The sequence below is a fragment of the Chlorocebus sabaeus genome, chromosome 14 (genome assembly GCF_047675955.1).
Source record: "Chlorocebus sabaeus isolate Y175 chromosome 14, mChlSab1.0.hap1, whole genome shotgun sequence".
Lineage (NCBI taxonomy): Eukaryota > Metazoa > Chordata > Mammalia > Primates > Cercopithecidae > Chlorocebus > Chlorocebus sabaeus.
The window spans coordinates 100,153,255-100,178,273 of record NC_132917.1 but is presented as its reverse complement, the minus strand read 5'-3'; the positions used below and the strand labels follow the sequence as shown (position 1 = coordinate 100,178,273).

The 25,019-nt window shown below is 37.3% G+C and overlaps 1 protein-coding gene across 2 annotated transcripts in view; it reads right to left on the bottom strand.

Annotated features, from left to right (window-relative positions):
- The window catches only part of EIF5B (eukaryotic translation initiation factor 5B), a 62,443-nt gene that overhangs the window by 21,628 nt on the left and 15,796 nt on the right, over nucleotides 1–25,019 (bottom strand). Inside the window, exons 2-10 of one of the 2 annotated variants that reach the window (XM_008008161.3) lie at nucleotides 18,557–18,682; nucleotides 18,370–18,454; nucleotides 17,103–17,775; nucleotides 14,704–14,921; nucleotides 14,170–14,320; nucleotides 9,661–9,759; nucleotides 8,746–8,835; nucleotides 6,779–6,853; nucleotides 1,866–2,161 (exon numbers count right to left, since the gene is read on the bottom strand). In XM_008008161.3, the coding sequence (XP_008006352.2) occupies nucleotides 1,866–2,161; nucleotides 6,779–6,853; nucleotides 8,746–8,835; nucleotides 9,661–9,759; nucleotides 14,170–14,320; nucleotides 14,704–14,921; nucleotides 17,103–17,775; nucleotides 18,370–18,454; nucleotides 18,557–18,682 (1,813 nt within the window). The remainder of the gene's footprint in view (nucleotides 1–1,865; nucleotides 2,162–6,778; nucleotides 6,854–8,745; nucleotides 8,836–9,660; nucleotides 9,760–14,169; nucleotides 14,321–14,703; nucleotides 14,922–17,102; nucleotides 17,776–18,369; nucleotides 18,455–18,556; nucleotides 18,683–25,019) is intronic. The other variant, XM_008008162.3, reaches the window with a different exon arrangement.

Genomic DNA, 25,019 nt, shown 5'->3' with positions numbered 1-25,019 from the left:
CTTAGGTAAGTATAACATGTCCTGACTTTCCGAGGTTCTACCACTCCCATGAACACCAGCACGGGCGAGAAAGCTTTTCCTCGAACCACGGTGTGCTTCTTGTCACACTGAGCTAAATGCTTCCGCTTTCTGAGGACCAAAAACAACGCCAGCAATAGTTTTTCTTTGAAATGACCTTTCAAATAAAGTTGGCATTCAAATTAAACACTTGAAGCAAAAACTATGAAGTAATGTCATTTACAAAACTATTTTTCATCTAAAAACCATTTCTGTAAGAACTCTTTACTTGCATTTCTAGTACTAGACATTAGATTTTTTGGTAGAAACTGAAACTGAAAAACTCTTTAAAATACCAAAAGTGAGATGCCAGGGATGAGTACAAAGTAGGACTTATTCACTAGCAAAGAGTAGTACCCAACAACCTCACAGTACATACAACTCAAATTCAAACATCATGACTTTATTTGACATGGCGGACAACTGCCTCTCTCTCCCACACTTAGTGAAGTATTAAAATTTTTAGAGGGCAATGAGTTACAAACTGACTCAGAAATTCTAAGTATACTGAAGCAATGACAGCACAAGAATACAAATCCCATTCCACAATGGAGATTCTGACCCAGGAATGGAGTGAATTTCAGAAAATCATAATACGTAGCAAAGTTTATGGATCCATGAAGTTTGTTATGGACTGAACATTTCCCCAAAATTCCTACCTTGAAGCCCTAACCCTCCATATGACTATACTGGGGGCTTTTATTTTATTTAGGGCCTTTATTTTGAAAAACATGAAGCTCATACACACTACCATTAACTAATCTAGGGAGTAGGATAATTGAGAAGCTCTTCTGCTTTATATTTATTTTGTTTGTAAATCAGCAAGTACAGTACAGATATTCCATCACTCTCTCGAACGTGAGTATATGGCAAGGGAGCTGGTGGGAGCAGGTGCTACGGGAAAAGACAGTCATAACTGAGGTGCCAGTTGGGGAAGAATGCTACAGGCATGTAGCAGGTAAAGGCCAAGATGCTGTTCGATATCATACAAAGAAGAGAACAGCCCCTGTCCCCAACAACAAAGAATTATCTGGCCCCCAAATTTTAATAGTGCCAGGGCTGAGAAACCCTAATTTAGAATAACAAACCCTCTTAGTCCTTTAAAAATTTAGACAATTTATCCATACTTAGACTTTACAGGAGAAAAGGCAAATGTCGATATATAGGTATTAAAACAAAAAACTGAAAAATTAGTAATACACAAAAAGGAAAGCTAAAATAGTTTTTAGCTTTAAAATAGTATAATATCCTCAAGCAAACTAGTTTTTAATGTATTATTTACATTAAGCTGACAGAACTGAAGAAAACTTTCTCTTGAAGCCACTGAATCTACTGCATTAAGCAGGAAAAACACAGAAAGCCTATCAGGTATTGGACTTCACTAAACAGAAGCCTCATCAACCCACCAGATTTAAACAACTGAGGTGATCAGATGCCTCAGGGTGACTAACCTAAACATGTGAGGCAAACTGATGCTTATAACTGCTTATAACTGATGTTTATAAGCAGAGGGCACATGCTCAGAATACCTCTGCATACTTTCAAACTATCACTCCAAGAGCACATTAAAATTTGGAGAAAACAAGAAAAAAATGAAGTAGTCACACCATTCTATCTCAGGTAAGAGAGGGGGGGTCCTTGGGTAAGACCAGTATCGAAGGCCAATAATATTTCAACATTACAAACACTGAAAAGTATTCTATTCTTGAGGATATATAAAGTGCTGTTCAAAGCCTTTAGTTGTACAGTTTTAATAATCACAGAGGAGTGGGAAGAAAGAAAGTAAAGAGAAAGGGTAAAATAAATACCTCAATCCTCCGTTTTGCTTTGTCATAAGCCCTTTCTTCTTTAGACCGATCATCATCAGAGTCATATTCAGAATCTGAGCTCATTTCTTTACTCGGTTTTTTATCTAATGTCTTCCCTGAATCCTTCTCATCTGACACCTTTTCATCTTCCTCATCACCTTCACTGCCTTCACTTTCTCCCTCCTCCTCCTCCTCCTCTTCTTCACTTTCTTCATCTTCCTCTTCCTCTTCTTCTTCCTCCTCTTCTTCCTCTTCAGGGTTTTCTTTTACTTCTATATGAACTGTGTTTCCTTCTACTAGGAAGGCAAATATATTTTTAAATAAATAAGCATTAATATGATAGATTTATATCAAGATAAGAGACTTTAAAGCAAGGGTGTCCAATCTTTTGGCTTCCCTGAGCCACATTAGAAGAAGAATTGTCTTGGGCCACACACAAAATACACTAACACACTAACACTAATAATAGCTGATGAGCTTAAAAAAAAAAAAATCACACAAAAAAGTCTCATGTTTTAAGAAAGTTTACGAATTAGTGCTGGGCCACATTGAAAGCCATCCTGGGCTGCATGTGGCCCACAGGCTGCAGATTGGACAAGCCTGCTTTAAAGTAGGGAAAGGAAATAACGCCTGGACCAGAACTGTTTCAGATTTTTTAAAATTTGGAATATTTGCATTCTATACTTACTTCGTATTTTTTAAATTTGGAATGTTTGTATCCGAAATCGGAAAAACCTGAAATATGAAATGCTCCAATGAGTATATCCTTTGAGCGTCACGTAGTGGTGCTCAAACTTGATTTTAGAGCATTTCAGATTTCAGATTTTTGAATTTCAGAGGCTCAACTTGTACTTAAGGAAGTAAGACGGTGTTTTCATACATCATAAATGCAAGGTGTTTGTCTACATGCTAAAACGAAGTCTGTCACTTAACAGTAAAACTTTAAGGCAGTAATCCATACTGAAGTCAGCATTAGTAAGCCAGAATCCATGGGAGAACAGAAACCCAAGGAGGTGAGAACAGTCTTTAGTACCACTTTCCCCTTATGGTCATTTGTTGATTCGGGAGGAGGCAGATGAAAGGCTAAGCTGCACTGGGAATCCAGACCTACCAGAATACTAAGAGTTCAAGAGGGTGCAGTGAGCAGACATTGGGTTACACTCTTACTGTGGGATAAAATCATGAAGAGCTGTACCCTAGGAATAAGGATGAATAAGAAATAAACAAGATCTCCCCATTATTGGCAGATCACCTTCAGATCCTCTGGATTCTAAGTCTAGAATAAGATGATTCCATATTGCTAGTTCACTCAGGTACCTTGTGGAAGTAACATATAAAGTAGCTCTGGAGAAAAGAAAACATCATTCTTGACCTCAAATTACTTCTCCAAGCAAAATATCCAGCACATATATAAAAATAACAAGGCACATGAGAAAACAATTTACATGAGAAGAACCAACATATAAAACACCAAAAGGACTTTCATAAAGTTATAAAATCAAAATTTTAAAATGACTGTGCTTCTAACATTCAGTCAGAAGTAAAAGACAAAGTTAAAATTTTAGAAGGTAAATTAAAACTATAAAAAAAGTTAAATGGAAATACTAAAACTGAAAAATACAACAAATGAAATTAAGAATTCAAAAGGTGGGCCTAACCTCAGAATAGAAAGAGCCAAGGAGAAAATCAGTGACCTAGAAGACAGTCAAGAGAAGCAATCCAGAATGAACCACAGAGACTCACCAGGTGGAAAATACAGAAAAGAAAATAGGAAACAATGATACAATAAGAGGGCCCATCAGAGACATGATTGGGATTCTGAGGGAGAAAATGGCTCCTAACATAAAACTGATAAAAACACAAAACCATATATTAATAAAGCTCTACAAACGGAATGTATTTTTTAAAAACCTATTCTGGCTACATCATGATAAAACTGCTAAAAACCAAAATCACATGAAAAATTGAGGCTGATACCTGACTTCTCAACAGGAACAATGAAAGCCAGGGCAAGGGAATAATAACTTAAAAGTGTTAAACTTCAACCAATAATTCCTCACTCAGTAAATATATAAAACTAAAGAATGAAGATGTAATAAAGATGTTTTTATAAAGCAAAACAGAATGTCTAACTGATTCATTAAAAAAAAAAAAAAAAACACCTCTAAAGTGCTCTTCAGATAGGAAGAAATGATCTCAAACGGAAGGTCAAAGATGCAGGAAATGAAGCACAACAAAATGTTAACAATGTGGGTAAACTTGTAAGTATTGACTATACAAAATATAAGCTAAGATGAGGTTTTAAATAGATAACGAAAAGAAATGAGAACAATTTTATCTTTTTTGGGTTTTTTTGAGATACAGTCTCACTCTGTTGCCCAGGCTGGAACGCAGTGGCGCAATCTCAACTGGCTGCAACCTACGCTTTCCGGGTTCAAGCGATTCTTGTGCCTCAGTCACGTGAGTAGCTAGGATTACAGGTGCACGCCACCATGCCCAGCTAATTTTTGTATTTTTAGTAGAGGTGGCGTTTCGCCATGTTGGCCAGGCTAGTCTCAAACTCCTGATCTCAAGTGCTTTGCCTACCTCGGCCTCCCAAAGTGCTGGGATTGCAGGTGTGAGTCGTCACACCCGGCCGAGAGCAATGATATCTAAACAGAGTATTGGGTAAATGTCATTCAAGTACTCTAAAGCCCCTGCATTGTTAGAGGATAACATTAGACACTGTTAGTTCAAAGGTACATGCTAAAAATTTTTTTAATCACTAAAAAGTTTTTTAGAAAAGTATACAACTGCTAAGCTCATGGAAGGAGAAAAAAATAAAATTTTTAAAATCTAGTAACCCAAAAGATGATTACAGAGAAAAAGAACCACGTAGAACAAAAAAGGACTTGGTAAGATGAAATGTTTAAAATCAATATACTTACACCAAATGTTAATTACACCGTTACATTTAACGGGCTAAGTACTCTAGGTAAAATATAAAGATTGACAAACTGGATTAAAAAAATCTCAACTAGATCCTAGCTGTGATTTGAATGGTGTCCCCTCTAAAATTCATGTTGAAAACTTAATCCCCATTTTGCGGGTAGCAGGTAGCAGGGTGGTGGGGAAGGTTTGGGGGACTGATTAAGCCACTCTCATAAATGGATTCATGCCCGCAGAAAAGTGCCTTCTCAAAGAGAGTTTGCTCCTCTTGCCCTTCCCTCCCTTCCACCATGTGAAGACACAGCCATCCTTCCCTCTGGAGGATGCAGCACCAAGGTGCCATCTTGGAAGCAGAGAGTAGCCTTTACCAGACACCAACGCTGGTGCCTTGATCTCGGGACTTCCCAGCCGCCAGAACTGTGAGGAATACATTTCTGTTCTTTAGTACTACCAAGTCTGTGGTATTTTGTTATAGCAGTACAAATGGACTAAAATGCTATTTACAGATACAGAAAGAGTAATAAAGAACGAAAAAGATCATGTAAATCAAAGCTCATGTACCTATATGAGTTTTAGGCAGACTTTTATATCAAAAGGCATTGTTAGAAATATATATATATATCAATGATAAAAGAGTCAATTCATTAGAAAGATACAAGATTGTATTCACCTAATGACATAGCATAAAAATACATAAAGCAAAAATTAACAGAACTTGGGAGAAACAGAAAATCTACAATCATGATTGGAGATTTTAAGACACTGGTCCCAGTAACAGAGAGAAAGAGCAGATCAGGAAAAAAAAAAAGCAAAAACAAAAAAAACCCTCAGAACGCTATAAAAGACTTGAACAAAATGATTAGCAGACTTGACCTAAATATAGAAACCAAGGCATCCAACTACTGCAGAATATGAATTCTTTCCAAATATGAAACACTTACAATAACTGACCATGCAAGGTTGTATAGCAATATTCAACATACTTCAAAGGATAGAATCATGTATGTTCTCTGATCACAATGAAGTAACAAAAAACAATGAGAAAATGCCCATTTTTGTAAATTAAGAAATATACTAGGCCGGGTGCGGTGGCTCACGCCTGCAATCCCAGGACTTTGGGAGACTGAAGTGGGCGGATCACCTGAGGTCGGGAGTTGGAGACCAGCCTGACCAACATGGAGAAACCCCATCTCTACTAAAAATACAAAATTAGCCAGGTGTGGTGGTGCATGCTTGTAATCCCAGCTACTCCGGAGGCTGAGGCAAGAGAATAGTTTGAACCCGGGAGGCAGAGGTTGCTGTGAGTCGAGATTGCGCCATTGCACTCCAGCCTGGGCAACAAGAGTGAAACTCCATCTCAAAAAAAAAAAAAAGAAATACACTAAATAAATCTTAGGTAAAATACATCAAAATGAAAATGAGAAAATATCAACATATCAGAACTCACAGAATTTGACTAAAGTCATGCTTAAAGAAAAATGTATACCTTTAAACACAAAGATGGGGGGAGTCTGAAAAAAATCAAAGGGCCAGATATCATTATCAGTAAGTTAGTAAAATTAACAGGAAATTAAATCTCAAAGTAGAGATTTCAGTAATAAAGAAGTGGAAACAATGACAAAAACGCTTACTCTCTATTCATACTTATCAGGAACTATAGTATTTATCTCTTCATTACCTTTTAGCAGTGCTTTTTGTAAGTCAGTTTTAGTAACAACCCTATTTGTAACATCATCACTCTGAAAAAATACATTCTAAACCTTAGGCAGTTATCTTACAAATAACATTCTGAGGAATCACTCATTCACAAAACGAAGATCCACATGAGGACTTAGAAACCACGGCAAAGAAGAGAACACGAGACTGATCCCCATCCCCAGAAATGTTCATATGTCTTTCATAATCAAAAGACTATTCATTTAAATATATATCATTCATTTCTAACAGCCCCTGGATTTATCACTGTGTGCTTATGAGGTATTCACCTTTTTCTGTCTCCTCGTCACTGGCCATAGCTTCCCAATCATCCAATCCAGCATCCTCAGTATCTTCTTCTTCTTCTGTAAGTAAAATTTGCATTTAAGACACAAAAATTATTTAGAAATATGAATTATTTAGAAAAAAATTATTTCTAAATTATTTAGAAAAAAGTAAAAAATTACAGACATAAAAATAATTTTTCAATTATGTAAAAAATATGTATGCAGCTATTATCTTTAGAACTCTTTTTAATATATCTAGCATGTTACAATTTACTATTACTAAATGCTTCCATTTCCTACTACTGTCATCATATTAAACATAACCGATTTTCTATTCAAGCTAATTGTTTCATTAATTTAATCAATTTAAATGTTTCTTTAGATCTTGAAAAAGCTATATGAATGTACTCAGTTCTTGAAAACAAATGAAATTTCACATATGTCTTCTTTTTGATCATCCAACTCATACTTTATGCAAGGAATTTATTATTTTGCTTTTAACCTTTACAGGTATTTAAATATAAATTCCAAAGTAGAAGGTACAAAAGTACCACCATCACTCCAGTTCAAAATAAGAATAGAATGCTGTGCTCATAACCCCAAAACAGCCAGAAAGCTAAATTCCGAATATTACTTAGATATTAAAGACCTAATACTCTTCTTAACAAGAATGCTTTTCTTTACTGAAATCTAACCAGGCACAACTATTCTTAAATGAAAGGAAGATGAGGGGTAGGACAGGACATGCAGTACCTGGCTTCCCTGAAATAATCATTATTTACTAACAAGTCTGGGTAAATTATCTTGAGGAGGAAATGAGACTCAGAAACAGGTACCCAAAACATCCATCTAAATTAGCAATTCTTTCTGGTGTTAAAAATACGACCTAAAATAATGGACTGCTATTAAGCATATCAATCTGAATTTCTCTAATCTCGTCATATCAATGCTAGGCTGAGGTCTACCCAGGTGAAATGATCCTATTCGCTCAGAAGAGAAAAGAGAAAAAGGAAAGGAACTATCAATAATATAATTCACCAATGTTAATCGGACTTAGTATTCTCTAAAGGCTTTTCCCATTCCTGACCCTATCTTTAAACGCTGGGGATTCTCTTGAATACTAAACATACATTTAGGCAGCCCCAGCTCTCCTATCAATATCTAGTCTTAAGAATTAGAACAATGTTTTCTTTTTTTTTTTTTTAAGCCAGAGATTTTCCTCAACTCCTTAACACATACACAGATACCCCACAATGAGTAAGCTGAATTCTCTGATTATTGTAAATAGAAGCTGACCTTTAGGAAGGTCTAAAAATGCCAATTTTTATGGTTCTTAAAAAGTTCTAGTTAAAAATACTTTGAATTTGCTTCTCAAGTATTAAATGAAGACCTTCAGGTCTTTTTTTGAGATTTCTGACATCAGAGAAAATCCAAAACCTACTATTCTTTTTTTTTTTTTTTTTTTTTTTTTTTTTGCACTCTGTCACCCAGGCTGGAGTGCAATGGCATGATCTCAGCTCATTGCAATGTCCCTGTAACCTCTGCCTCCCAGGGACAAGGAATTCTCCTGCCTCAGCCTCCCGAGTAGCTGGGATTACAGGCACCCGCCACCACGCCTGGCTAATTTTTTGTATTTTCAGTAGAGACAGGGTTTCACCGTGTTAGCCAGGATGGTCTTGATCTCCTGATCTCGTGATCCATCCGCCTCACCCACCCAAAGTGTATCCTTTCTACAAAACATTTTATTAACACTGCTGGTAAGAATAAAACTGATGGAAGTCTCACTTGGGTACTTATTCAAAGTAGAAATGAAAAGAAATAGAAAAGAAAGAACTATGAAGAAAGAGAGCCATCCAGTCAGATACTTATTTGGTTCTCCCCAACTATTTATAATAACTAAGACAACTTATGACACATCAACACTATTTAATAAGAATTCACTAACTAAATAATCAGATAATGCTATCCACCTGGTTCAACAGGAGGTGGTGTCTCTTCCTTTTCTGGTACTCCTTGTTCCGTAACTTCTACAGTAGCACATAATTCCATTGACTCAGACACTGAAAAAAGGGCAGAAACCAAGATAATGTTTTTTTTCCGATGTATAATTTCTGTTAAGATACTCCATTAAGTCCTGAATAAAAAACAGTAGTGCAAACCTATTTATCTATCTATTTATTTATTTATTTATTTATTTATTTATTTATTTGATGGAGTCTCACTCTGTCACCTAGGCTGGAGTGCAATGGTACAATCTCAGCTCACTGCAACCTCCACCTCTTGGGTTCAAGCAACTCTCCCTGCCTCAGCCTGCCAAGTAGCTGGGATTACAGGTGCCTGCCACTATGACAGGCTAATTTTTTTATTTTCAGTAGAGGCGGAGATTCACCATGTTGGCCAGGCTGGTCTTGGACTCCTGACCTCAGGTAATCCGCCCTCCTCAGCCTCCAACGTGCTGGGATTATAGGCGTGAGCCACCGCGCCCAGCCTGTACAAACCTATTTCTCCAAGTTTAGAAAATGTTTAAATATAGTCATATGTTTTACAGGAAACTATTCTTTCTGCTCAATAAATAAAACACAAAAATCACAGAAGGCTAAGAAGGAAACCAAGAAAAGATACGAATTGTAGTTTTACTTCTCAGAGTTAACAGTTACAATATTCATAGGGTAGAACTCAGATTTTTCAAAGTAAAATACTTTTTCCATTAGCTTGTCATTTGAATCAAGTGAGAATAATGGCATTAATAAGAAATAAGTTTAGAAAATAAGTTTCAATATGCATTTCAGATTTTTTCCTTTCTTCTTTACAGATACTGTTTTGAAGACTGTGGGGTAACAGCAAACAAAATAGTTCCTACGTTACAGGCTATTTTGTATACAAACCTTCTTTACTTTCTAGCTGCTGTGGTATTTTTTTCCTCTTTTTATCTTCATAAATTGGCCTCTTCTTTGGCAAAGAGTCTTTTGATGGCACTTCAACACCTGAGGGATAAAAATGAAAAACTTCAGGCTTATACTACTTACATGTCACCTGAGAAGTACTATTTAAAGAATAGCATTTCATTCACCACAGAGACACATACCCTAAAATATGAAAGGATATTCATGGAAAAACTTGTATCTTTTTTATATAAGGTATTTTAAAATTTACATACAGTAAAAATTCTTTTTTTATACACAATGAGAGTTTTGATACGTGCATCACCATCACAATGAAGATGCAGAAAAGCTCCATCACTCCAACACCCTGCGCTGCTCCATGTAGTCAAACCCTCCTTACCTTCTTAGCCTCTGGTAACCACTGATATGTTCTCCAACGAAAAGATTTGCTTTTTCTAAAATGTCACATAAATGGAATCTTAGTCTGGCCTCTATCATCACAATGGATTTGAGAGTCACTCACTCTGTTGTCAATACTTCCTTTCTTTTTATTGTTGGGCAGCATTCCATCGTATGGATATATCACAGTTTGCTTATCCATTCAACAGCTGAAGGACATTTAAATTGTTTCTGCTTTTTTGCAATTATGAATAAAGCAGGTATGAACATTTTCAGACAGGTTTTTGTGTGAACATTTCTATTAGGCAAATATTTTGTAGTGTGAAAGATGAAACATAACGTAAATATGACCTTAATTTTTATAAAGACACTGCCAGTTGTTTTCCAAAGTGGCTATACTACTTTGCTTTCCCACCAGTAATGCAGAAGAGTTTCGGCCGGGTGTGATGGCTCACGCCTGTAATCCCAGCACTTTGGGAAGCCAAGGTGGGTGGATCACCTGAGGTCAGGAGTTTGGGACCATCCTGGCCAACATAGTGAAATCCCATCTCTACTAAAAATACAAAAAATTACATTATTTAAAAAAAAAAAAATTATATTGTGGTGGTGGGTGCCTATAATCCCAGCTACTCGGGAGGCTGAGGCAGGAGAATCGCTTGAACCTGGGAGGCAGGGGTTGCAGTGAGCCGAGATTGCGCCATTACACTCCAGCCTGGGCAACAAGAGTGAAACTCTGTCTCAAAAAAAGAAAAAAAACAAAAGACAAAAACAAGAGTTTCAGCTGCTCTGAATGTGGTAAAGATAAGTTTCTCTTTTTTTAGAACAGTCTTTTCAGATGTGTATAGCTTCTTGCTGAAAATGTCTGTTGAAACTTTTTGCACATTTTTAAATGAACTTATTGGTTTTCTTATAGTTGAATTCTGAGAGGTCTTTATATATTTTGGACATTAATTCTTTGTCAGATATCTGATTTGGAGGTACTGTCTTGGAATTCTCTCAACAGTGTCTTTTGCAGAGAAAAGTTTTGACTTTTCTCAAATGTATGTACTTTTCTCAAAAGTTTCTCAAAATGTATCTTTTTTCCTTTTATGGTTCAGAGTCCTATCTAAGCACTCTGCCTAACACAAGATATCCTATGTTTTCCTCTGAAAGTATTATTGTATATTTTACATTTAGATATAATACCCATTTGGGTTAATTTTTTGTTTGTTTGTTTTGTTGAGACAGAGTCTCGCTCTGTCCCCAGGCTGGAGAGCAGTAGCGCAATCTCGGCTTACTGTAAGCTCCACCTGCCGGTTTACGCCATTCTCCTGCCTCAGCCTCCAGAGTAGCTGGGACTACAGGCGCGTGCCACAGCACCCGGCTAACTTTGTTTTGTGTTTTTAGTAGACAGGCGGTTTCACCATGTTAGCCAGGATGGTCTGGATCTCCTGACCTCGTGATCCGCCCACCTTGGCCTCCCAAAGTGCTGGAATTACAGGCATGAGCCACAGCGCCCTGCCGGGTCAATTTTTATATAGTGGGGATTAAAACTAGTGTTTTGGATTTTTCTGCATACAGATGTGCAATTGTTCTAGTACCACTTGCTACAAATACTGTATTTTATCCACTGAATTACCTTTCACCTATATACTAACCGTGTATAGACTATCTGTCTATCTTTCTGGCAATATCACACTGTATTAATTCCTATAGCTTTATACTAAGTCTTGAAATCAGGTATTCTAAGTTTGTTCTCCTTTTTCAAACTTATTTTGGCCATGCTAACTCTCTGGTCTCTTCATATCCATTTAGACTAGTTGACAGATAGCTACAAAATATCATGCTGTGATTGTGACTGGGATTGAACTGAATCTATAGATTACTGGATTACTGACACAGTCTCTCACTATGGGCAGAAGCCTTAGAATAAAGACAACAGACATTGTATACCATGGGATTTTGAATGAAGTCACTAATAAAGGAAAATGACTAAAAATGTTCTCTCTAAAGTAGGAATATATATGGATGTGTGCTGTGCATGTGCTGAAGAATGTCTAGAATGGTAAAACCATAGCTATGACTGATAAGACAAATACATTAAACAAACCAGAGAAAGAGGATAAAGCCAGCTGAGAATGCAGAGATCATCACTTCGATTAAAGTTTTCCTTGCCTAGCAGCCTACACCTACTAAGATGAAAAGCATGGGCCTGAGGGGAAACTGTAGGCTGGATTACCTGAAGGGTGGTCCCAGTAACACCCTAGACTTAATCAACTGACTACTCCTCTAGTCATGGACTCTTAAATAAGCTGCTGTATTTGGAATCAACACCAAGACTTGTATGTGTTTAGACATTCCATTCACTTTGCAAACTGAGACATCACAATCAAGTTCTTGAAGAAGCTCTTTGCCTGAAATGAGTTTATTACAAATTATTGATAAAATACTCATATATATATATGAGACTGTGCTTAGTAGTCACAGGCTAAAGGATGATTGAAAAGTTAACCTGCTGCACATTCCAGAGTAATTATATGAAAACACCTGCAGATGCCTACACTCTCTGAGAGTACATTTTCAGCTCAATGAATTAAGTTTACAATACCTAGGTAATAAATGTAGTAAGCAGCAATCTTCCAAACATATGATGAAACAACACCATAGGATCTTTTAATGAGATGACTCCTGTGCGTGGGCTGTGAGGGGGGACCTTGAATGTGAAGCTAAGGAATGTGAACTTTTATTAATAGACAACAGGAAACCAATAAGATGGTAAACACTGGACAACACTATGAAGAGGAAGAGACCAGGGTCAGAGATGCCACTTGAGAGATCATCTCTTACAAGCCTATGCTAAAGACTGATGCTGAAAGTCCATCATTTTACACTGTAATTTCCATAACTACAACTCTAACTGTTCCTTAAAACAGCATTTTTGAGACTGGCAAATTACTCCCTGCTTGGTCCCATCTCAATTTCTTCATGGGTGCTTTTAGTCTCTCCAACAGTCAACGATGAAATCTGATGTATGGATGCTAACTATATTCAAGTTCGTACCTAATTTCATTTAAAATTTTTAAAAAGCTATATTCTCAGTTAAGAATAAAATTTTCTAAAATCTAAGTACTGGGTTTCTTCACACCTAATGCTCCTAGCTGAACATATGTGTAAGAAAAAGTGGCACAGACCAGCTTAAATTTCAGTTCTGTGGCCTTGGGTAGGCTATTTACACTCTCTGAACCACCATTTCCTCATCTATATGATGGAAGTAAAAATAGCTGTAAGAATTTTTATGAGGGAAAAATAGACAATGTCAAAGACATTGTAGCATCAGTTACACACCAAGCACACAAGCACACAATAAATGGTAGCTATTACTGTAATTACAGCATAAACACCAAAATGACTATAATCTAAAAATCTAGGGAATATAGGAACATGAAATTTAAGACAGGCCCCAATATATTCTTCTCATTGGAGCAAAGACACTATTTTAAATCATCTTACCTTTCAAAAAAGTAATAAATTATATGCCCAGTTGTGATCTCTAAACACTATTCCCCTCTAAAAGGAACCAAAGCTCTTTGGATAAACAACTGATTCCAGGTCTCAGGCCATGCAAGATGAACCTGGGATATCCTGTTGTGTCAGAAAGTAAGGAAAAGGTTAAAAAAAAAAGGTCATGAATACTTTTTCACTGTGGTCATGTGGCTAAACTAATATGCTGTCTGAGAATCACTGTACTTCTTTTTTATTTTTTGGGATTCACTTTAAAACACACCAGGATAAAAAGTAGATGGAGAAGTACAAAACAAGAATGTCAAATGGTCCTGATTGTTGAAGCTGGCTGATAGGTACACAGGGACTCATTCTATTATTATCACTATTCTTGTCTGTGGGAGAACTCAGTTAGACATACTATCATTTACATAGACATTTGTATCCTTGTGTAGACGTCATCTTCCTAAACAATGAAATTACATCACCTATTCCTTATGTTTTACTGAACTTTTTCACAGATTTTCATAGGAACTGTCCTGATGCAAATTCCATTCTCCTTCTGAACATTAAGGGATATAACTGCATGTGCAGAGCTCTCTGACTGTTCAGTTAATGAAGAGTACCACTCACCCTGAGCTTGTAGGAGTTTAAGAGTAGCTTCGGCTCTGGCTCTGGCTTCTCTCTGGGATTTAGTTAAAAGTTTCCCTTCTTTTTTCAAGCGTTCTTTTCTTTCTTTTTCTTTTTGCTTTTTCCTTTCTCTTTTTTCTTGTTCCAATCGTTCCTATAAGAGTACATGTCAGACAAAACCTGTATTCATTTAACACACTATAAAATCCAAACGTAAACAATCTAAACTTCAAATAAATCTCTTGAGACACATGCAAAGTATGTTTGGAGATTCCAAATCAAAGTATTTTAAATGTTGTACATGATTATTAATTAATATCACATCAGATTATTGGCAATGATACATAAGCAACTTACGTATCAAGCAATCTATTATTGAGAAAATAAAGATGTGCTGTACCTCTTCATCTTATTATTTGTATCAGAAAAATAATAAAACTGAATTACCATGCAACTATGAAATTCTCAGAATGAGAAGATTAAAGATATTTTACAGTTAAACACAGGATCAATGTTACCAACTTCATGAAAACATACCTCTTCTTTACGCTTGGCTTCTAATTCTTCAAGCCGTTTTATACGTTCTTCCTCTTCTCTCTTCTGTCTTTCTTCTTCCTCTTTAAGCTTAGCCAGAGCTTCTTGCATAGCTTTAACAGTGGCTTTGCTAGGTCCTTTTTTCTTCTCTTTCTCTTTGTCTTCCTTTTCTCCTTTCTTTTTCTTCTTATCTTTCTTCTTTTTGTCTCCTTCATTGTCATCTACCAAAAAAGAATAAAGGCAAAGCATTGAAATGAAAAAACAATTCCCTGTGGTGATGATGAGCAAAACCCAACCATAATTCAAGGACCATAATGGGCCAAGGCTGATGCCAGCAGCAGGCTAAGTTCTCTAGGCATCAAGGCATCCTGAGCACTTCGGTAACTAGAATAGCTCAGAATAACTCACAGATGGCCTCCTGAGAAGTCTGCAATGCTGGTGTTGGTCTCAGACGTCCCGAGGAATACAGTAAGACAAAAGGATACTATCAGCAGCAAAAGGGCAATCCTGTACTTAATGTATGTCTTAATCCATGGTACCTGAGTGGCTGGTATCCAACAGATGCCTATATGAAGTTCTAACAATCAGAATGAACTAACACCCACCTAAGTTCTGTAGCTAATTTCACTTCTACAAGATGGAGATAATGAGAATGATGTCTACTTTAGGGGGATATTAGTAGGATAAAATACAAAAATATAGGTAGTTATACTCCCAGAACTCTAAAGAATTAAAAGCTATGAAGGCACTTTCATGGTGTTCCTCCTCAAAGATACCCAGATAATAAAAATCTTGGCATTTAAGAAAGTTGCCGGGCACAGTGGCTCACGCCTGTAATCCCAACACTTTTTGGGAGGCTGAGGCATGTGGATCGCCTTGAGGTCAGGAGTTCGCGACCAGCCTGGCCAACATGACGAAACCCCATTTCTACTAAAAATACAAAAATTAGCCGGGCATGGTGGCGGGCATCTGTAATCCCAGCTACCTGGGAGGCTGAGACAGCTGAACCTGGGAAGAGGACGTTGCAGTGAGCTGAGATTGCGTCATTGCACTCCAGCCTGGGCAACAAGAGTGAAATTCCATCAAAGAAAGAAAAGAAAGAGAGAAAGAGAGAGAGAAAGAGAGAGAGAGAAAGAGAGAGAGAGAGAGAAAGAAAAGTTGTGTCATTTTTCCCATTAAAAGTTGTCCAGTCAAAAGAAAAACTACTATTTTTTTTGAAATGGAGTCTCACTCTGCCGCCCAGGCTGGAGTGCAGTGGCGTGATCTCTGCTCACTGCAAGCTCCGCCTCCCGGGTTCACGCCATTCTCCTGCCTCAGCCTCCCAAGTAGCTGGGACTGCAGGTGCCGCCACCACGCCCGGCTAATTTTTGTATTTTTAGTAGAGACGGGCTTTCACCATGTTAGCCAGGATGGTCTGGATCTCCTGACCCCGTGATCCACCCGCCTCGGCCTCCCAAAGTGCTGGGATTACAGGCGTGAGCCACTGCACCCGGCCGAAAAACTACTGTTTTAAGAACATAGTATGGCCATGCAAACCAACTGATCTTTAGCTATTTTCATTCTAAGTAGGAGGAAGAAATTAGCTAGAACTTTTATAATTGGTTGTTTAAAAAAATGGCTCATTATTGCTTAAAAGACATTAACTTTAGCATGTTGAGTTTTAAGTGCAGCAGAAAATATTAGCAACTTCATGAAAACATTTATTTGTGAATTTCATAAATTGAACTAGGTTTTTTGTTTTGTTTTGTTTGAGACGGAGTCTCACCATGTCACCCGGGCTGGAGTGCAGTAGCCGGATCTCAGCTCACTGCAAGCTCCGCCTCCCGGGTTCATGCCATTCCCCTGCCTCAGCCTCCCGAGTAGCTGGGACTACAGGCGCTGCCACCGCGCCCGCCTAGTTTTTTTGTATTTTTTTAGTAGAGACGGGGTTTCACCGTGTTAGCCAGGATGGTCTCGATCTCCTGACCTCGTGATCCGCCCATCTCGGCCTCCCAAAGTGCTGGGATTACAGGCGTGAGCCACCGCGCCCGGCCCTTGAACTACGTTTTTAAAGACAGGAAAGAATTCAAATATTATCTGACACTGACTTATCAGAAAGAACAAATTTTTCATTAAGTAACTTCTATAGTCTTCATCAACAGCAAAAAAAGAGTTTTCATAATGAAATTCTATAAAAATTCCAGTCTGTACATAAATAATCTGAAAGATATTTATACTATATATGTAAAGGATTAACAATGCAAATCAAGTAAAATACTTAGATGTAATTTTTTAGATGGCTCCTTACAATAAAGTGCCTTTATACCCATGGACAAATAACAAAATGACCTTGGGGCATAATGATGACAACTTATACTGTGAATCAAAAGCCTGTTGCTCTTTCCTCTAAAGTATTAACCAACCTTCTGCAGCTGTGGGAGTCTCTGCTTTCTCTTCAGAGGCAGGGATTACTCCAGTATCAAGAGTCACTTTGGATTTAACAGTTTCTTCTTCAGATTTTCTTTGAGATTCCTTTTGTTTACTCAGATCCTTTTTACCTGTTTCTAACTCTTCTTTTTCTTTCAGCTTCCGCAGTTTCGCTTTTTCTTCATCTCGCTTTTTTCTCTCACGCTCCTTCTTTTCTGCCTTCTTTTGGGCCACCGTCTTAATTTTGAAGGAGGAGTCATCATCTTCATTCCCACTCTCTATGTTAGGACCTGGCTTGTTTTTTTGATTTTTTTTCTGTCCTTTTCTAGACTGCAAAAACTCATCTGATTCATCACCACTTTCACCAGAAGAATTTACTCTTGAACGCTCTTTAACTTTTTTACTGTTATCCTCATCCTCTTCTGACCCATCCCACTTCTTATTTGATTTTTGAGCTTTCCCTTTAGCTTTTTTAGGAAGTTTGTTAAAATCATCATCATCATCACTCCCAGAGTACATTTCCACTTTTGGTTTTGCAGTCTTTTTTGATTTTGAATCTTTATCTTCCAATTCTTCGCTATCATTATCATCAAAACTCTGTTTTTTGCCCTTCTGTCCTTTCTTTTTTTTATCTTTTGAGGTGAATTCCTCTTCATTGTTTTCTGTTGGCTAAAAAATTTCCATTGTTAGAAAAGATTAACAGAATTACATTTGAGACCAGAGTCATGTGCTTCATTAACTAAACATTTTTTTAAAATCTCAAATGATTTCAAAATCTTTTTCAAAGTCTTTTTCATAGGAATATAAAATTCAAACAAGCATGAGAGGTTGGCCTTGGCCTCAGACACATCTCGCATTCATTGCAAATTTCAGAATCCAGGGCCTCTTGAAACAGGCACTAATCACCACTCCACATTTACTAACTTTACAAAGCCTAAGGGACAAGTTGAAAGAAGAAAAAATATTTATCATTTTCCCATTACTCTGAGGCTTATCCAAATTCGAAGGATGAAAAAGAAACAAGAGAAAAAACTGAAGGTGGAGATGAGTGATTACATCATATCTCCAAATGTACCAATTTTATGAATAAACAATATACCACAAAATACCTTTACATTCCTATTTTTCCCTTTGGCATCAGATTTCACAGAAGCTTTTAAATAACATATTGTACACTGCTCAAAAGTTTCCAAATGTAACTCCCCAAACCAACATTAAGAAGAATACAATATGAAACACGAATAGGTAACAAAGGTCTTTCACCTTCACTGCAACAGTTTCTCTGTCAGCTTTGATGCCTTGAGCTTCCAAAGACAATTCTTCCAGTTCTTTCAGGATATCATCTTCACTAGAAAAGGATTAAAATACATTGTGAAGCACTGGTATAGTTTTATTAAGTGAATTCAGTACCAAAACAAATAAAAATCAAATATATTTAAAATATACTTACTCAAAATCCTGCTTTTTTTTCTCTTTTTTCTTTTTCCCTTTTGACTTTTGAGGCTCCTGTTCTTTGGCAGCACCAGCTCCTTCTATTTCTGCAGCCAAGGCATCAAGATCAATGTCATCCTTGGCACTTAAATGAAAACAAAGACGTCCTAAATGTTACTCAAAAGCAAAATAATCATTCATTTACATAGAAAATTTTATCATTTTGACCTTTTTCATGCATTAACAGCACACTGAGAAAAATCATTTGGCAAGTTCTTTCATAACAGCACAAGCTACATCTACTTATCAGACTCCCTACATCTGCTTCGATGAAGTTTCTGGATTACACTCAAATAAGGGAGAGTGATAATGAAAAGCTCCAAAGGTTTTTTGTGTGTCTGAATGAAGTTATTTATAAAATGGAAAGATCTTAAAACATAAAACAAGTCTTATTTCTCAACTATCAGTAACAACACCTAAATATTTGGACCCCTGTGCATTTTTACTTGGAATAGCAAAACTTTCAGAGTTGGAAGGAAGTTTAGAGATCAGTCATCTAGCCTGCGATCTCATTTTACCAATGGGGAAACTAAATGCACAAGGACTGAATGTCCTGAGAAAAACATAACTACAAATTCAAATCTAAATGAATTAGGAATGATTCACTAAATAAAATACTTACCAAAAATCCAGAACTAAACCTGTTCGCATCTGGTTTCATTTCTGGATACATCCAACAATGTACTCACCTACCAACATTACTTGGAGTAAACCAAATTAAGTTCCAGCTAAAACCTACAGAAAATGAAGGCGGCCCAGTCTAAAATGTACAAGTAGCAAAGGTAGATGAATCCAAATGAACGGCACAGTAAGAAAACAACACATGTGACGTGGCCTTTATAATGGACGCCTTGTAAAGAGATGCTTTATTTCAGCAAAGAAAAAAATTGTTTTTCTTGTTTTTTATTTTTTTGAGACAGAGTCTCACTCTAGGCTGGAGTGCAGTGGCGTGATCTTGGTTCACTGCAACCTCCACCTCCCAGGTTCAAGTGATTCTCCTGCCTCAGCCTCCTGAGTAGCTGGGATTACAGAAGCCCGCCGCCATGCCCGGCTTTTTCTTTTTTCTTTTTTTTTTTTTTGTATTTTAAGTAAAGACGGAGTTTCATAATATTGGCCAGGCTGGTCTCAAACTCCTGACCTTGTGATCTGCCACCCTCAGCCTCCCAAAGTGCTGCACCCAGGGTGAGCCACTGCACCCAGCCTCAGTAAAGAAAATTTCTAAAGAGAAGTAACTTCCAACTATATTATAAATATAATTAAAAGATTATATGACAAGACATTGTGGATATAGAATTTAGCCTTAAGGAGCTTAATAGGGAAGACAGACAGCAAACCAGTAAAGCACAAATTGCAAAATGTTAAATGCCTTGAAGTAAAAGAACGTAATGCTTTTATAAATAGTTGGCCAGAACTGAAATGTGCTCCTTTTCTTCCTATATTTTAGATAATTTGACACTGATCTGCTGCAGTGGTGGGGACTTCCTACAGTACCAAATCTAGAATGGGAAAGTCAGAGGCATCTTATTCTTAGCTAAAGGGGTACACATACCAGACAAAGTAAGTCCAAAAGCTAAAGGCAACAAGGTGTGTTATGCCTCAAGAGGGCTCACAAAAGACATCTGAACCACCTAAGAAATGTTTCAGCATTATGTATTTCTTGATCCCACCAAAGATATAGGGAAACAGAAACTGAGGGGGAAGCCAGGCAGTATATTTTTAGCAACATTATTTTCAGGTGATTGTGCACCAGATCTGAACACTGTCACTCTTCTTCCTTTATAAATGAAGTAACTAGTAACTGAGGCACAGAGAATCTGCCCAGGATCACACGAGTCAGAGATGTGGGATTTAAACCCAGGAAGTCTGATTCCATAGCCAGATGTCTTACTTCTGCTGACATAATCCAATTTGCATTTTAGGGCTGGACGCAGTGTCTCACACCTGTAATCCCAGCACTGTGGGAGGCCGAGGCAGGCGGATCACTTCAGCCCAGGAGTTCGAGACCAGCCTGGCCCACAATGTGAAACCCCGTCTCTAAAACAATATAAAACTTAGCCAGGCATGGTGGCACATGCCTCTTGTCCCAGCTACTTGGGAGGCTGAGGTGGGAAGATCACCTGAGCCCAGGAGGTTGAGGCTACAGTAAGCTAGAATTGTGCCACTGAGTAAAACCCTGTTTAAAAAAAAAAAAAAAAAGGCATTTTAGAATGCTACCTCTGGTATGAATGGCAGGGCTGAATCCTGACTAGTCAGGAAGCAAGGAGACCAGTTAGGAAGCTTTTGTAGTAAGTGTAAGGAGAAACAATGAGCACCTAGACTTGCCCAGTGGCAGGCAAGATGTAAATCAGTTAGATAAATATTAAAGGAATCAAATCAACAACACTTAAGTGATCAACAGGATGTATATAGAAAGGAGTCCTAAGGAAGAATCAAGGACAATTCTCAGGTCCCATCAGGTAACAAGAACCTAAGTCTGCCCTAGCATCTCCCAGGAGTATCCCCCAAGGCATCTCTGGCAACATTTCACACCACAGCAGCTTCTGACAACTGTGTGAGAAGAGAAGGTTGAAGTTTGGCATCTCATTTCCAAAAATTTATCTGTCCTCACCCAAACTGTATTCATCTCATCAAAATAGCTTCAAGAATCTTCTTGTGATTAGCTGTATTTCTGGAGAATTCATCGATAAACATCTCTAGGATAATGGTGTATAGGACTACATTTGTACATTATTAAGTCAGAAAGGCTTCTTGTAACTAACAATATAAGATGAACAGTTTTGTAATATGCTTATACTCAGGCATTGTGCTGACTAATGCCTAGACATAATATATATACTGACACTTAATATTCATAACAATTCCATAAAACTATTCTTAAAGATGGTAATTTTTCAAAGGCCACCCAGCTACAAAGTAGCATACCAAGAATTCAAGCCCAAATTTTAACAGCAGATTCTACTGCCTTCCTAGAAAATGGGAAATAATCTAGTGTATTACCTGCCTGAAAACTTCAAACATAGCTATGAAATTCCTACAGTTTACATACAAAGGCAAAAGACTTAGCATAAGTCAGCATAATACTGAAGAACAAAGCTGCAAGACTCATTACTCAATTTTAAGATTTATTATAAAGCTACTATCAAGACAGTGTAGTACTGGTGAAAGAAGAGACACATAGATCAAGGCAACAGACCAGGTAGCCCAGAAATAGAGCTCTGAGAAGGATACTAGTATTAAAATAAAAACACTAACCACAGGCTGAAAGAAACATTTGCAAAGCACTACTAGCTGAAAGACCTGTATCCAAAATACACAGAGAACTCTTAAAACTCAACAATAACAACTCAATTAAAATATGGGCAGTCACCTTGTCAAATTAGGGGCAGGGGGAGTAGATTAAAAATATTCATCATCATTTGTCACTGGGGAAATGCAAATTAAAACAAAGAGATAGTGGTATATACCTATCAGAGTTGCTAAAATCCAAGAAACTGACAATACCAATTCCTGGTAAGAAAGCAAAATAGCTGATTCTAGGGCAGGGGCTAGACATAGACAAAATAAGCCTAGAGCACTGTGTAATGGTAGGAAGCAAGGAAATGATTTTAAAACAAAAAACACACACACAAATAAGAAAATGCCAAAACACACAAAAACACACACACACAATGTTGAGTCTATGACAAAGGGACACATGAGCCAACTGAAAGAGCTCCCAATGGGCAATGGGAGCAACAAATTAATATGTTAATTAATTAGAAGAACAAATTAAATAACAATATTAAATTATAACCTAAATATGAAATAATTCCACTAGTCATACTATTAGAGAGAAATGATTAAGTAAATAAATGGGGAAGAGACAAACGTGTGCAGAAGAAAACTAAATAAATTATGCAGAATTCCATCCTCAAGGAAGTGGAACATAATTTTCCACTCCTAAACAATGAGCTGTGTACAGTGATTTCATTCCAAAGAATACAATATAGAAAGAGGAAAAAAAAGTAACATTATAATGCAGAAATCTGACAAACACAGCCAAGTGATCAACATCGACATCAGTGACATAATGAAATCTGAGAAACTATCACAGATAAGACAAACCTAAGGATAAATGACTACTAAATGTAATGTGGTATCCTGTATAGGATCCTGGAACAGATACAGGACAGTAGAGAAAAACTAAAGAAATCTACACAAAGTATGCACTTCACTTAATAATATTGGCTCTTTGATTGAAACAAGTGTACCATGCTAATATAGTATTAACAGAGGAAACTAGGTGTGGGGCATATGGAGACTCTGTATTGTCTTCACAATCTAAAACTTCTACAAATTAAAGTTTATTTTTTAAAAACTGAGCAGGGAGGCTGGGCGCGGTGGCTCATGCCTGTAATCCCAGCACTTTGGAAGGCCAAGGCAGGTAGATCATCTGAGGTCAGAAGTTCAAGACCAGCTTGGCCAACATGGGGAAACCCCGTCTCTACTAAAAATACAAAAATTAGCTAGACGTGGTGGCGCATCCTGTAATCCCAGCTACTCCAGAGGCTGAGGCAGGAGAATCGCTTGAACCTGGGAGATGGAGGTTGTGGTGAGCTGAGATCACACCACTGCACTCCAGCCTGGGCGACAGAGCGAGACTCTGTCTCAAAAAAAAGAAAACCCCAAAAAACAAAAAACAAACAAACAAAAAACTGAGGGGGGAAAAACCATCATATTACTTACAGTTATTTCAAAGAAAGTAACATACTTAAATCTAACAAGTAAAGTACTTATATGTGGAAAATTACAAAATGCTTATGAAAGAAATCCAAGCCTTGAATAAGTGAAGAGACATGCCATGTTCATGGACTACAAGACTCAACACAGTAAAGATGACAATCAGCCCTAAAATGATATATAGGTTTAATGCAATTCCAATAAAAATCTCAGCAAGATTTTTAGGACATAACCAATATAGACAAGGTTACCCTAACATTTATATGAAAAGGCAAGAAACTAGAATAGCTAAACCAATTTTGAAAAAAGACTAAAATGTGAGAAACCACTCTACCAGATTTCAAGACTTAACCAAAGCTCTTGGTACTGGCAAAGGAATAGACATAGATCAAGACAAGAGAAGAGAGAGAACCCGAAAACAGTCCCAAAGAGGTATAACCAATCAGGCCAGGCACAGCGACTCATGCCTGTAATCCCAACACTTTGGGAGGCCAAGGCGGGTGGGTCACTTGAGGTCAGGAGTTCGAGACTGGCCTGGCCAACATGGTAAAACCCCGTCTCTACTAAAAAATACAAAAAGTAGCTAGGTGTGGCGGCGGGCGCCTGTAATCCCAGCTACTCAGGAGGCTGAGGCAGGAGACTCTCTTGAACCTGGGAGGCAGAAGTTGCAGTGAGCTGAGATAGCACCACTGCACTCCGGCCTGGGTGACAGAGGGAGACACTGTCTAGAGAAAAAAAAAGTACAACCAATTAATTTTTGACGAAGGTGCAAAAGCAGAAGACAGCCTCTTTAACAGTGCTAGAGCAAATGGACACCTATCTGTCACAAAACAATGAACCTCACCCTCAGTCCTTACCCAAGAGTGAACCCAAGATATATGATGTACTTAAAAAAATAAATAAATAAAAGCATAAACTTTTAGGAAAAGAGTAAAATATCTTTCAGATCTAGCACTAAGCAAAGAGTTAAGAGTTAAGGCTTGAAACTAAAAGCACAATCCAAAAGAAGTGGAACTCATCAAAATTAAAAACTTTTGCTGTGAAAGACTATGTGAAGGGAATGAAAAACAAGATACAAAATGAGAGAAAATATTTCCAAACCACAAAGATTAACAACTAGAATATACCCAAAACTCTCAAAACTCAACAGTAAAATAAATCCAAACAATACAATCAAAAAATGGGCAAAAGGCATGAAAAGACATTCCACTAAAGATATACAGATGGCAAATAAATGTTCACATCATTAGCTATTTGGGAAATGCAAATTAAAACCACAATGGGGTATCACTACATACGAATCACTACATACCAATGAGAATGCCCTCCTCCCCCACAATAGTGATAATAACCAATACTGGTAAGGATAGAAAGGAACTGGAAAATTCACACACTGCTGGTAGAAATATAAAATGGCAATGCCACTCTGGAAAATAGTCTATTAGTTTCTTGCAAAACTAAAAATGTACTTACCACATAACCCAGCAACTGCATTCTTGCACATTTATACCTAAATAACAAAAATTTATGTTCATGGAGAAACTTGCAGACAGAAGTTCATAGCAGTTTTATTTTCAATAGCCAAAAACTGGAAACAACCCACATTTCCTTTAATAGGTGAATGGTTGAATAGACCGTGGTTCATTTCCATTCCACGAAATATTATTCATCAACAATAAGGAATGAACCATTGATACATGCAA